General features: G+C 39.9%; 1 protein-coding gene across 1 annotated transcript; it reads left to right on the top strand.

The window, feature by feature from the left end:
* The first annotated feature begins 298 nt into the window (after nucleotides 1–298).
* LOC143808209 (uncharacterized) lies at nucleotides 299–12,111 on the top strand. Its single transcript, XM_077290632.1, has 3 exons — nucleotides 299–435; nucleotides 2,532–3,096; nucleotides 6,357–12,111. The coding sequence occupies exons 2-3, from the start codon at nucleotides 2,535–2,537 to the stop codon at nucleotides 7,244–7,246; spliced, it is 1,452 nt and encodes a 483-aa protein (XP_077146747.1). The 5' UTR covers nucleotides 299–435; nucleotides 2,532–2,534; the 3' UTR covers nucleotides 7,247–12,111.
* The last annotated feature ends 3,444 nt before the right edge of the window (nucleotides 12,112–15,555 follow it).

Below are 15,555 nucleotides of genomic sequence, written 5' to 3'. Positions count from 1 at the left end.
ATTGTATTTTAAATGTACAGTATTCAGAATCCAAAATGTCAGCAAGTATACAGTCATTTAATATGGTTCTATAATTGATAGCTCGCAGATCACTTGTACAAGTTCCTGGAAAATTGCACGCTTTCCTTTCAGTGTAACAGAGAGCATTTCTCTACTAATGGAAGAGTATTAATAGTTCCGTAATAACAATTGTAATTACAGATGAGGGAACAGTAGATGGGTTACATTAGGACCTCTAGGTCCTTACATCAGAAGTCTTGTTAAGTATTATGATTATACTTATTTATATGAGGCAGGTAAAGGGCCACGGTTTCGTCGCTGACTACAAATGGCCTTTGTTCATCATCCATTATTTAATGCCACTCAATCCAATGTGCAATTCTACTAACAAGAGTGTCGCTTTAGAAGGTCAAACAATTTCTTACTTTCTTACAGGTAAGGAAAATAATATTTGCATGGGGGCTGAATATTGCTAGCAAATAGCTAGAAAAATGTCAATAAATAGCAATAGAAAACATAATTCTCAGAAATATACAGAAGAATCATTTTTACAAAATGACCTTTCTTATTTTTTTCTATTCAGTGTTATGCATTAATTTGATTTCCGGAGCTGTGAGTTTCCAGCATGTTATATGCACTTATTTGTCTCCTTTGAGTCCTCATCTATATTTTGTAGGAAGGATTTTGAGCTTGTTGCTGATCACTCAGACTTTTGGCTCTTTCTGTTCTGCTGTGGTCAGTTTATTCTGTCTCTTGTCCAGAATGACTTTTATCAATGGGAGCCACAATGTCTGCTGCTGGAAATCATATCAAATGATAAAATAGGTGATTCCTCAGCTTTGTGATAAATCAGTAGGTCCTCAGGAATTGTCAAGCTAGGTGGAATGGAAGTTTATGGTATTGATTGTTTTTTGCATTAATTTTGCATTCAGTTACAATATTTTTCTTTAATTCATCACCGGACTTGTCACTGGTATTTTATGCTATATTACTTACTATGCCTTTAGAATGGTTATTTATTTACAGCGCATGGGCTTTCTTTAAAGGCGTAGTACAATAAATATAGCTTACTTGATAAAAGATAATGCTGGAACTTAAAGGGTTTGCTCCATGAAGAAATGCAATGCTGGGACTCCTAAAATATTATTGAATTTTTAAGCACCATCATATTCCCCAACACTTTATAGATATTATCATCACTGTCTCCACTGGAGCTCACAATCTAAATTCCCTATCAGTATGCCTTTACATTGTGAACGGAAACCCACGCAAACATGGGAAGAACATACAAACTCTTTGCCTCTTTTTTTGTTCTTGATTTGAAACCAGGACTACAGCCCTGAAAAGCCACAGTGCTAACCACTGATCCCCTGGGCCCCCCAGTCACCTATTCTTTCTTCCTTACTTTTTTTCTTAGCTTGACATATGTGGTTTGAGATTAACAGCTAAGAAATAAAAATTATTTTGCATTATTTTGTCGAGATGTTTATGCTATTTATGGCCACCTGGTGGTTGTGGTGTGTACTGCAGCCTGTCAAGGGATGTGCTACCAATATTGTATTGAATTTTGGATTGTGGACAGAAACAAGGTACAACTTTGTCCATGTAATTTACCAATATAGAAATCATGACAAGTGAGGGTCATCATCATAGCCTGTATCATATACTTGGCTACATTACATTACAAATTTCTAGAAAAAAGGGCTATCTAGGTACAAACATGCTGTTTACTCCAGAGTTAATAACCTTCTTTGCAGCTATACACCATGTTGGTTAACTTGAATATGGGAAGCCCCCAATTAGATCTGAAATCACTGATCGGATACTTAAAATTTGTTTATTTTAACCTAATTTTCTTAAAGAGATTAGGATGATATTCCGAGCCTTATGGCCAGGAAGCCGTCAGGACAATGTTACTATTAATGGTATAGAACAGAGAATAACAATACAAATTACACCTGTCTTTTAGTAATCCAATGTGGAAGTGCTGAGAAATCTTTGAAGCCACGTGCAAATTAGCCTAGAATTACATTGGGGGCCGGTCATTGTACTTCCAGGCTAATTCTAAGGCTTGATTTCACAATGTTGACACTTTAAATTACTAAAAGAAAGGTATCTTTTTAGTATTTTTCTGCCACATATACCCCCATACCACTAACTCTATTAGTAAAATCGTCCGGACAGGTTCCTTCACCTGCCCAGTACAATATGCCTTACTGTCCGAATGTCTTGAGATATGATAGGATCCTCCCATAATATTTTGGCCATATGTTCCTAGATCTTCAAACCCAACTAAAAAATACACAAAAAAGGTAAAAACTTAATTGTAAGAAAATAAAAGTCTTTAAATATCTAAGTAAGTAGCCAAATAGGACATCACCCTCTACTATGTCAAATATCTTAATCTGCGTTTGTTTAATAAAATGATTTACTGTTGGGTAAATTATGTTCTATAAAATTTTGCATCTATTAAACCTATCATCACATAAGAATGAAAATGTTGCAATTACTCTTCTTTATCTCTTCCTGAGGATATGATGCTGTTCGTAGCACTACAAGTATTACTATGGACTCCCCGCACCTTTGCCATATTGAGCCTTACAACTAACCCAATCTTTACAATGGAATTCCTGAATGGTACTGAAGTTGAAGAGCCCAAACAGACGTTTACTGTCCCTCTTGATCTAGACCTTGAAAATGTTGAAACTGATCCAGTCACAGGTGGAGGGACTCAAAATTCCCAGGGTGCTGTAACGTCAACTGTGACCCCTGCTTTAAGCAATGTGACAGATGGAAGGGAGGACAATACTAGACTTCCAGAACTATCTACCAGTATTGATCCCAAGCAACCAATTACTTTGGATGTATTCAACATGGCCAATACTGCTCCTGCAGAAGGTAGTGCTTCCAAAGAGACTGTGGACAATAGCACCTTAATCCCATTACTAGACACTAACAAAGCCTATCCATTTGATGAACAGCTAGATTCTGTCTTGGATATACCAATGGAAAACAGTACAGAAGGAAAAGAGTGCTTCTGTAATATCCCCGGACCTGCAGGACAAAAGGGAGATAGAGGTGACACAGGGGATCCAGGTAATGTTACCTGTTAATGGCTTCATGTATCATGCCTCAATAGTCTATGAGACATAAGCAGTATGTTACAGTCATTTGATCACATGGGAATTTTCTGTAGGTTATATGTCAGAGGGACATCTAGAAAATGGATAAAAGGGCTAGTGTCCGTGTATTTACATTACTGACATTAAAATTAGAAACCTTAAACTGAGCCGTATGGCTTTTTTTTAGATAACGCATTGAATGTACAATACTGATACAGGAGAATTTTGTTTCACAAATGTGGGAAAGCTGAGATTGTGATTTCGTGTAGCTCCTTGAGTTATCTGTGGATTGTAATAAGTTGTTGGATAATTTTATATTTTTAGAACTGGTAAAGGTAAGATGTTGATTCAATGCTGCAGTTTGAAAGAGTTAAATTATACATAGGACTGCTACATCCACAAAAAACACAGGGGGACTATTGTCCTAAAAATACAAAAATGTAATATTTATTGTCATTAAAATGCTATGAATTTTGGTTCCCTTTTAGGGACGTGTCGCCCTTTCAAGGGCTCATTACACTTATCCACCCATCTAAATTTAATACTAAAGGTGTGCAGGCCTTTTTTTCTCTTTTTTTGTAGTACATATCGGCGGTTGTGGCCCCCTTCAGGGCTCAGCAACCTTACCTGGTTTCCTTTTCGTGTCCCACTGGTTTGGCACATGTTGAGATAGGACATTTAGTGCCTAGGGGCCTTCCATATTAAAAGGTACACCTTGACATGGTTGGATGACTTTTGCTTTCTTTGATCAAAAAATGCTAAGTACCGTACATATTTAGCATTTATAATGTTAGTGTAGTTCATGTATTTCTTAGTTGCAGTTTGCTGATGCTTCGTGTATGCATTAATTCAAAAAGAGCAGCACATGCACCATAGTACATCATACAGTACTAATAGTGCCGACTAAGTCAACTCCCCAGTGATATTGCTCTTCATTATGTCTACCTGATATGACCCTCTCTTCTCATATATCTCCTGCTGAAGCAGCATAAAATATGTGTTCCTTACAAGGACACGCGAAAAGTAAGTAAGTGACTGGAGAATCTGCATCTTCCCTAATGTAGACATAGCTATCCAGTTTGGCTTCGTTACTCATACATTAGGTCACACTGAATTACCTTAGGGCATACTATTGGGGAGATATAACAATAAAAACTTTAGCTCATGCTGGAAAAAACAACTCTTTCACAGCTCCATTGAAGGTAAAATAAAAAAAAGTTACAGATTTCAGAATATTGGGAAGCAAAACAATTTTTTTATACAAAATTCTGCATTTTTTAAACATAGGATAGGTCTCGTCCATGTTATACGCTCATGTAAGAGAGCCCTAAAAAAGGATCTTTCACCAGTTGTTACAGGGCTAAGTAAAACATAGTTTTCATTATTCCTTTCTGTTGAAGAAATATTAGCTTGAAATGTTTAGGTTTTAATTTATGCTATAATTCAACTGGGTGTTAGGAAAGTTTTGTCACTCGTATACTTCTTCCCCTGCAAGAGGCTGATCTATCATGAGCAGATAGCGTCATGCAGGGGAGAAAGAACACACCCTTCTGTCCTCCCTGATAGCTGTAGCTACTATGAGACACAGCAGACACACCAGAGCTGAGTTATGTATAGCTAAAAACACTTCCAGATCTCATTTCACTGCAGTCAGCTTTGAGGGAGGGTGAGAGCTGACAGCACTGTGAGATTAGATCTGGAAATGTTTGTAATGATACATAACTCCGCTCTGCTATATCTCTACACAGTAGATGTGGAGTTATGTACCATTAGAAATCCTTCCAAGGTTTCATCACACAGTGCTGTCAATTCTGACTTTTCCCACATTGACTGCTGCGAGATAAGATCTGGATGTGTTTGTAAAGATACATAACTCGGCTCTTTTGTATCTCTGCACAGTACCTGCAAAGGTCAATGAGGAAAGAAAGGTGTGTTTTTTTCTCCCCTGTATGATGCTGCCTGTTTGTGATTGGTCTGTCTCATGCAGGTTAAAAAGTACAAGCTCCTAGAGTTAAATCTTTGGTAACACGCAGTTGAACTATTATATTATATATTATTATAACCTAAGATTCACAAGCTAATATATCTGCAGAAGAAGCCATTAATTCATGATGTGGACAATTTAGCATGCTTACACAGGTGAAAGGTTCTCCTTACGTGATTAAGTACATATTACAGATATAACATTAAAACCATGTTGAAATACTAGTGCAATTAATTTATTTTTTTTTGAGACATGTTTTGTAATCACTGTGAGGAAGCAAGTGACCAGGCTTAGGAGTCATAACTACAGGACGCCGGAGATCTTCAGCACCGAAGAAGGAACATCGTCTCTTCTCCTTAACACGTGAGCTCCAACTTAAGATAACAGGCTGCGTGCACACAGCAGATTTATGACTAGGCTTAACCCGTCTGCAGCACGCAGCTCTGTCTTCTGGTATTGAAGCATTGCCACCGGCCGGGGCTGCTTCACGTATCGTAGTTCTTTCACAGCATTTTTTACTTTTTTCATGCATGTTCTAGAAAACGAGAATTATAAGCTTCCCATCTTATCGTGGAGACTTTTCTATAAGTGGGAATCATATATATACTTCTCGACTAATCAGACTCCGATCTTCCAGTGACTAGCATTCTATGCAAATAAGTCCAGCTATTTCCCTGCACAGGTTGCCATTCCTGGATACAATCTCATTATTTGGTTTCATCTATCAACACTGGTGGGTGGTTACTATAATATATGTTTTTTACTTCATATTCGTGGGTATTTATATCTATATGTATTGTCATTAGGTTGGGCAACTGCATATAAATTTCATTGATACTATTGCAAGTTGTTCTTTTGGATTTAGAATCATATCATTGCACTACCATTTTATTGTATACAGTTTCTGGTTCTGTTCAAACTCTCGCAGTGTGCGCAAATTTATTTTGATCATCTTCATGTTTTGTAATCAGATACAATAATATGTATACATGGTTTTAGAAACCATCTGTAATCTAAGTATATACACTTTTTATTTTACTTTCCATTTTATTTTATTAAATTCTGTTGCAAAACTATAACTTCCCGCATGTCCTGACATATACAGACTATTAGAGCATGCTGGGAGTTGTGCAGCAAATGGAGGATTACAGATTGGAAATCATTGTACTAATTTCTAATGTTAATATTCTCCTCCACAGAAATCTTTTTCAATTATGCTGGTACTAATAACATATTTTCACATCCTTTAGGCGAACCTGGGAAAGTTGGGAAAAGAGGACCTCAAGGATTGGAAGGTGTAAAGGGAAAAAAAGGCCTGGCGGGTTCCAAAGGAGAAACTGGGATAAAAGGTGATAAAGGGGACATTGGACCAAAAGGTGAACCAGGAACCAGTTGTGCTCTTTGTGAAAAAGGTGGAATAGGAGAACAGGGAGGTCTGGGTAATTATGGTGCCATAGGATTTCAAGGTGCCAAAGGTGAACCTGGTAGTAATGGAATAAATGGTGATAAGGGATCTAAGGGAGATCCTGGTGAAAAGGGATTAAATGGTATAGATGGAGTACCTGGAGTTCCAGGAGACATTGGACTACAAGGAGCTCTGGGACCTAGAGGCCCTACTGGCCCAAAAGGTGATCGAGGAATGCTGGGACCTATGGGACCAACAGGCTTCCATGGACCTGCAGGAATACCAGGAAGGAAAGGAGATAAAGGACAGAAAGGCGCTCAGTCTGACCATGAGAACATTGCATTTTCTGTGGGTGTCCGAGGACAAAGAAATGTTTTTTCAGCTGGACAGCCAATAAGATTTGATAAGGTTTTCATTAATGAAAATAAACCGTATAGTGTAGACTCAGGTATATTCACAGCCAACATTGAAGGTGTCTACTTTTTCACGTATCATATAAGTTTATCACGTTCATCTCTTAAGATTGGCTTGGTGCACAATGGTAGGATTGTTACACAGACACAAGCCAGGCAAAGCGAGCTTAATGTTTGTCAAACCTCCGGATCAGTTCTGCTTCATCTTAGAGAAGATGATGAGATTTGGCTTCAGGTTTTAACTAGTGTCCAAAATAAATTGATTTCTGATGAATCTGACTCGCTCTTCACAGGATTTATACTGTATTCTCTAGAAGATTAGGGCTATAATTTAAGAGAATGAATGCTGTGCTTCGGCATGTTACATTTGAATCATTAAATAATGGAATGCATTTCACCACTTCTGAAGAGTAAAGAAATGAAAAACATTGCCCAGCCTGTCATTTTATGAATTCTTATGGGTCAGCTTGACCCTGTCATAATCACACAAGTCATGGTTACTTTTCCCAGAATCTGAGCATGAAATTGCGTAAAACTAGCCCAATGCACCAGTTCGTTTATGCAATTTTCAGTATAATTATGTTAAATATTGATACTCAAAATGCAAAACTGACATAATTATATGATTAAAGTTTATAAATATAGGCATACTGTAATATAAACCTGTGACTAGGCAATTAAAACTGCTAATACAGTTAAGGCTGTGAATTTATACATAAAACACAAAGTGTGAAAAAGTTACTAATACTGTACATTTGAGCAGATTTCTATCCAGCTTAGTTATTGAAATGGAAAGATGTTAAAGCTTTAGCTATGATAACCATATAATGCTCATGCATATTGTAAAAGTGACTGTTTTTTTCCAAGCTGAACATAAATTTCTGCAGTCACTCTGTGCGCACTGTCATGACTCCCCTCTGTTTCAAGCTTTAGAAGTCGTCAATAGTGAAGAGCGAATGTGCTCGGATAACATGTTATCTGAGCATCTTGGGCGTCCTCGGATAATATGTTTGAGTCACTGCGGCTGCATCTTTTGTGGCTGTTAAGCAATCACCGCATGTGTTGAGATGGTCTAAGAGCCATGAAATCTTGCACCTACAGGGACTCAAACATATTATCCGAGCACACCCAAGATACTCAGTTACCACCCGACCATGCTCGGATATCATGTTATCCAAGCATGTTCCCTCATCACTACTTATTAACCCCTTCACCCCCGGAGCTTTTTTCGTTTTTTCATTCTTGTTTTTCGCTCCCCTCATTCTCAGAGCCATAACTTTTTTATTTTTCCGTCAGTATGGCCATATGAGGGCTTGTTTTTTGTGGGAAAAGTTGCACTTTTCAACGACATCATTGGTTTTAGCCTGTCGTGTACTAGAAAACAGGAAAAAAATTCCAAGTGCGGTGAAATTGCAAAAAAAGTGCAATCTCACACTAGTTTTTTGTTTGGCTTTTTTGCTAGGTTCACTAAATGCTAAAACTGACCTGCCATTATGATTTTTCAGGTCATTACGAGTTCATAGACATCAAACATGTCTAGGTTCTCTTTTATCTAAGTGGTAAAAAAAAATCCAAAGTTTGGTAAAAAAAAAAATGGCGCCATTTTCCGATGCCTGTAGCGTCTCCAATTTTCATGATCTGGGGTCGGGTGAGGGCTTATTTTTTGCGGGCCAAGCTGGTGTTTAAAAGAATACCATTTTGGTGCAGATATGTTCTTTTGATCGCCTGTTATTTCATTTTAATGCAATATTGCGGCGACCAAAAAAACTTAATTTTGGCGTTTTGATTTTTTTCTTGCTATGCCATTTAGTGATCAGGTTAATCCTTTGTTTTTATTGATAGATCGGGCGATTCTGAATGCGGCGATACCAAATATGTGTAGGTTTTTGGTTTTTTATTGTTTTATTTTGATTGGGGCGAAAGGGGGGTGATTTGAACTTTTACATATTTTTTATTTTTTTTATATTTTTAAACACTTTTTAAATTTTTTTTTGGCATGCTTCAATAGCCTCCATAGGAGGCTAGAAGCATGCACTACACCATCGCCTCTGCTACATAGAGGTGAAGCACAGATCACCTCTATGTAGCAGAAATGCAGGGTTGCTTTGAACGCCGACCACAGGGTGGCGCTCAAAGCAATCGGCCATCAACAACCATAGAGGTCTCAAGGAGACCTCTGCTTGTTATGGCAATGTGACGATCATGTGACGGGGGTCAGCGGTGCGAGCACTTCCGGCCGCGCGGCCGGGAGCGCTAGTTAAATGCCGCTGTCAGCGTTTGACAGCGGCATTTAACTAGTTAATGGGCGCAGGCGGATCTCGATTCCGCTCGCGCTCATTGCGCGCACATGTCAGCTGTACAAAACAGTTGACATGTTGCGGCTTTGAGGTGGGCTCACCGCCGGAGCCCACCTCAAAGCGGGGGTTCTGCCAGCTGACGTACTATTCTGTCAGCTGGCAGAAAGGGGTTAAGTGACTTAAAGTATGTGATTTGCTTACTTGGGTAAGGTGCAGACTTGCTTCTCATCCACTTCACTCAATAGTACCTTCAAAGCTGGAAAATTTGTTAGACATCACTTGACTGTATGTCTGCAAGTTACATACTTGCAGTAAAGTGACGACCACTCGAGCTGATAACAGAGCGGAATCCTAACGGTGAGCATATGACACACTGTCAAGATTTGGTAATCTGCAGACAGATATTGTGACTGCAGAAGTTTATGTTCAGCTCAGAAAACCTCTTTGAGACTAGCTACATCTAAATGACCTGACAAACAGAATAATAACTTAATAAAGGGGTTGTTCATCCCTGAGGAAATTATCTGCAAGTTGACACCATTAGCATCAGTCTCTGCTTGTCAGTTCCTTTGGTCGTCACCTTGTGAGCTCAGGCAATTTACATGGCTGAGGTCTCAGCTGCTTCACTCAGTGTTGTATTGAGAGTAAGAACTGAGACTCTAGTTGGCATGTGACTGCAACTAAGCAAACTGATTACCTGTGGTCAAGTGAAGACCATTGGAACCTGCAGAAGTAGCAAAATCCTAACAATGTGTACATTACCCACTGCTAGGTTTTGGCAGGCTACAATGCTTGCAAAAAATTTCCTCATGGGTTGACAACCACTTTAAGTTGAATTTTGACCATGGCGTATTCTGCTCTGAAAATCTTCAACAAAGGACTTTGGGTTTGAAATTTTTGTGGAAAAATCAGTATAGATTTGCAAATTCACAACATGCTTATTATATTTAAAAAAATACAAAGGGTGAAATTGTTTTGCAGAAAAATGTTGGGCAAAATGTAATTTTTGTCAAAACTTTCTCATATATGAACTAATACTAGCCTTGCATTGTCACTTGGGATTTTTGTTTATATCCAGATAAAGCACCACTCCAGTTTTTCTTTCATTGCTGTGATGGAGTGGTGCTTCTAATCTAAGGGCCCTTACCCTGGTCTTATACTTACCTGCCGCGTTCATCACCTCCTATTTGTGCCGATCCATCAGTGTTCAGCAGGTTGTGATTTACCGGATCGCTTGCTGGAGCGAGTAGGAGGTTACTTTTCAACGTAAGTCTAGGAGAGCCTTGTTCTAGCTCTCTTGTCACTGTTACTTCTGACTTCTTGTCAGTCAAACGTTGTGATCACAAGATGGCGCTATGAGACTGGAGTGGCGCCTTTAAAAGGTGCAGACAGTAGAGGGTAAGTATAAGATACAGGCAGGGACCTTAGATTCAAAGCACCACACCAGTGCTGAAAAACATACACTAAAGTGGAGCTTTGAGATGAATAAATGAACTCTCCTATGTAAACAACCATGCAAATAGCTCACATACACTATAAGGGCAAACGTTTGAGACACTTTTTGCAACATTAGGACACCTACATGTTACACCTACATGGTCTTTTATTACATCCCGTTCTAAATCCATAAGCATTAATAAGGAGTTGGTCTTCCCTTTTGTAGCTAAAACAGCTTTGTCGCAATTAATCTTAGCCCCTGTCCTGTACATAGCCCCCCTGCAGTATATCCTCCTCTCAGCCGCATGTATATACCCTACCCTCCAGTACACAGCTACTTACATCCATAGCCCAATCTTCATGTATATCTCTCTTGTAAGCACCTGTATACAGCCCATACAGGAATATATCTTCCTCTAAGTCTCTCTATTTAAAAACCCCATCTAGCATTACAATATATCTCTCCTCTCAGCCCCTATATAATGAGCTGTATCTTACAGTACATTTCTCCTTTCAGCCCCCTCCTATAATATCTCTCCTCTCAGCCCCTATATACTGAGCCGTATCTTACAGTACATTTCTCCTTTCAGCCCCCTCCTACAATAAATCTCTCCTCTCACCCCTATATACTGAGCTGTATCTTACAGTACATTTCTCCTTTCAGCCCCCTCCTACATTATATCTCTCCTCTCAGCCCCTATATACTGAGCCGTATCTTACAGCATATTTCTCCTTTCAGCCCCCCCTATAATATATCTCTCCTCTCAGCCCTTATATACTGAGCCGTATCTTACAGTACATTTCTCCTTTCAGCCCCCCCTATAATATCTCTCACCCCTATATACTGAGCCGTATCTTGCAGTACATTTCTCCTTTCAACCCCCTCCTACAATATATCTCTCCTCTCAGCCCCTATATGCTGAACTGTATCTTGCAGTACATCGTTTCTTAGTTACATGCACAATGCTGCCATGGCATGAGCTCCAACTCTATAATGAAGAACAATCCCTCCCTTTTTATGTTCTGTTATGCTGGGAAAGAGACTGTGCTGCTCATGGTTGCCCAGGGCCCCTGAAACTACAGGATAATGGTTCCAATGGCAACTGTAGGGTTAATAAAGCTGGGAGAATCATCCTTAGAGGGCTGAAATGTGAAAAATTAGGGATATTTAAAAAATGGGTTACATGAGCACAAAATTAATAAATATATGTGCACATTATTGTAAGACAACATGGTGATTTTGAGAATAAGCCTCTATTAGAGGAGTCCCAATACTTTTGTCCATTCAGTATATCTTAGGGTACTGTCACACTCTGCAACTTTCCAACGATCACGACCAGCGATACGACCTGGCCGTGATCGTTGGAAAGTCGTTGTGTGGTCGCTGGAGAGCTGTCACACAGACCGCTCTCCAGCGACCAACGATGCCGAGGTCCCGGGTAACCAGGGTAAACATCGGGTTACTAAGCGCAGGGCCGCGCTTAGTAACCCGATGTTTACCCTGGTTACCAGCGTAAAAGTAAAAAAAAACAAACCGTACATACTCACATTCCGGTGTCCTTCAGGTCCCTTGCCGTCTGCTTCCCGCTCTGACTGACTGCTGGCCGTAAAGTGAAAGCAGATCACAGCGGTGACGTCACCGCTGTGCTCTGCTCTTACTTTCCGGCCGGCAGTCAGTCAGAGCGGGAAGCAGACTGCAAGGGACCTGACGGACACCTGAATGTGAGTATGTACGTTTTTTTTTTTTTTACTTTTACGCTGGTAACCACGGTAAACATCGGGTTACTAAGCGCGGCCCTGCGCTTAGTAACCCGATGTTTACCCTGGTTACAAGCGAACGCATCGCTGGATCGCTGTCACACACAACGATCCAGCGATGACAGCGGGAGATCCAGCGACGAAATAAAGTTTCAAACGATCTGCTACGACGTACGATTCTCAGCAGGGTCCCTGATCGCTGCTGCATGTCAGACACTGCGATATCGTATGGATATCGCTGGAACATCACGGATCGTGCCGTCGTAGCGACAAAAGTGCCACTGTGTGACAGTACCCTAAAGGTACCGTCACACTAAACGACATCGCTAGCGATCCGTGACGTTGCAGCGTCCTCACTAGCGATATCGTTTAGTTTGACACGCACCAGCGATCAGGATCCTGCTGTGATGTCGCTGGTCGCTGAATAAAGTCCAGAACTTTATTTGGTCGTCCGATCGCCGTGTATCGTTGTGTTTGACACCAAAAGCAACGATACCAGCGATGTTTTACACTGGTAACCAGGGTAAACATCGGGTTACCAAGCGCAGGGCCGCGCTTAGTAACCCGATGTTTACCCTGGTTACCAGCGTAAAAGTAAAAAAAACAAACAGTACATACTCACCCAGCGTCATACCTCCCCCAGCGTCTGCTTTCTGACACTGACTGAGCGCCGGCCCTAAAGTGAAAGTGAAAGCCGCTGTGCTGTTAGGGCCGGAGCTCAGTCAGTGTCAGGAAGCAGAAGCTGGGGGAGGTATGACGCTGGGTGAGTATGTACTGTTTGTTTTTTTTACTTTTACGCTGGTAACCAGGGTAAACATCGGGTTACTAAGCGCGGCCCTGCGCTTAGCAACCCGATGTTTACCCTGGTTACCCGGGGACCTCGGCATCGTTGGTCGCTGGAGAGCGGTCTGTGTGACAGCTCTCCAGCGACCAAACAGCGACGCTGCAGCGATCGGCATCGTTGTCGCTATCGCTGCAGCGTCGCTTAATGTGACGGTACCCTAAGTCTCCAAGACCTAATATAAGTATTGACAAGGAGTTATCCACACCTAGTGTTAACCATAAATCCCTGACCCAGTCCAGATCACTTGATGATTTGTCCTTACATATTAAACTAGGTAAGATTTTATATTAAATGTTTCCTTAATCAATCAATAATGCCCTTTGTTATTCTATTTATTGTAATGTTTATATCGATACAATGACTTACAGTATTAATGTATGTGAAGACTTTATTTGTCCGCTGTAAGCAATTCTCGTCTGAATATGGCAGTACAAATCTTTCTCCTTGTCACCGACATCACACTGTTACCTGTAGTCATACGCTGTAATAAACTCTTATAATAATCTCAGGTCTATATGAGGTTTTTAGTATCTGAATGTAAAAAATAATCTTTTTCAAAAAGTATGGATCTAGAATGGCAAAATATTGGAAAGAAAGCATAAATTAAAGTTATGCAACTTCATTTTATAATATTTCAAGGGAAGGGCAGGTTTCAAAAAGGTAAGAAAAAAACAACATTTAATGTATTACAGCCCTGTAGTAATTGAAATAAGATGATGTATACTGAATATTGAACAAATTCTATGCATGGCATATCTATAATAGTGTGGATAACATATTAAGTGACTTTCTGATCTGTTAGCGATACTGCTTTTGATGCCGATGATCCTCTATGCACAGGTTCTTTTATCTGATGAAGTCAATGTCATGTACACAATAAATGCTGTAAAAATATTTTCCTGAGCTCATAAATCATATTAGAAAAATCCGACAGATACTGTTCATTAGTGAACCAAGCAGCAAACATTTCTGCTCCTTTTTTGGTAACTTTTGCGCCTGGCTTTTAATATCTAGCATTAGTCTAGATTTGACAAATAAACATGACAGATGGTAAGGAGGGTGTGAAGATAATGTTTTGTCTTTTTTTAGTAAAAGAGTTGAGTAGACTTGAGATGCATTTAACTCCATAATAGCTGGGAGTGGGAGGTGATGAAGAACAGTAATTGGCGCAAACTGTCAATTGGACAGCGTCATCATCGGGGCACGGATCATATATTGAAGGAATACAGTAGACAAACCTGAGACAAATCATTTCCCAGCCACCAGAGAGATGATTCTATTCCTTATTCATCCAAAATGCATCATAGAAGCAAGGTTTTGACCAACAAGCGGCCTTTTTCAAGCATAAATCAATTGTCATATGAAGCATTACTTATGCTTGATAAAGGCCGCTTGTGGGTCGAAACGTTGCTTCTATGATGCATTTTGGATGAATAAAGGAACAGAATCATCTCTCTGCTGCCTTGGAAATGATTTGTCTCTGAATTTGCTGGTAACTTGGTGGGAAGTTGCCACAAGGAAGCACAGAGCCTGTGGAGTGGTGCAAAGGGATCTACCATTGTGGACTCAGTAGACAAAACTGCTACAGATGTAGCATTTTCTAACTTGAGGCAGATGCCACAATGTAACACAATATCTTGATTCAGAAAACTAGAACTAAACATCTACCTTGACAAGGTTAATGACCAAGTGTCCAGTTACGGCTTTCTGCATCAGCTATTTTTCTGCATTGTGGTTCAGTTCACATGTTGTGTGTTTGGATGAATAATTGTGTACATTGTCTTATGCCTACTGCCCATGACCGGAAACCAAAACAGAGATGCTCTGCTCCCTCCAAATCCAGAAGAGGCACATAGTACAGTGTATCAAACTCAGCCAGTAATTATGCTTTAAACTACAATATTATATACTACTACCAATGATATGGCAAAATGTTTGTATCATTTGCCTGTCTTAAGAATGGAGAGGCAATGTACGTATTTTCATACAAACTATATCTAGAAGCTAATGTATGATTACACCTCCATAGTAGCATATACGTCCTTTATACATTGACACATGGCCCCCATCATGTTTAGTCCTCAAAGGTCAGCCCTCTCTTTCTCACTTCTGTAGAGTCTAAGCTGTTATGGCCAGCGGAGTCCTCTCTCACTTCTGTAGAGTATAAGCTCTTGTGGTCCTTTCTCTTTTGTAGAGCATAAGCTCTTATAATCTACAAGGTTCTCTTTATAAGCTCTTTTGGTCACTGGAGTCCTCTCTGGCTTCTGTAGAGTGTAAGCTCCTATGGTTAGTGGG

This window comes from Ranitomeya variabilis, chromosome 2 (genome assembly GCF_051348905.1).
Source record: "Ranitomeya variabilis isolate aRanVar5 chromosome 2, aRanVar5.hap1, whole genome shotgun sequence".
Taxonomy (NCBI): Eukaryota; Metazoa; Chordata; class Amphibia; order Anura; family Dendrobatidae; genus Ranitomeya; species Ranitomeya variabilis.
Note: the sequence above shows the minus strand (reverse complement) of the source record. Positions and strands in the feature narration are given on the sequence as shown.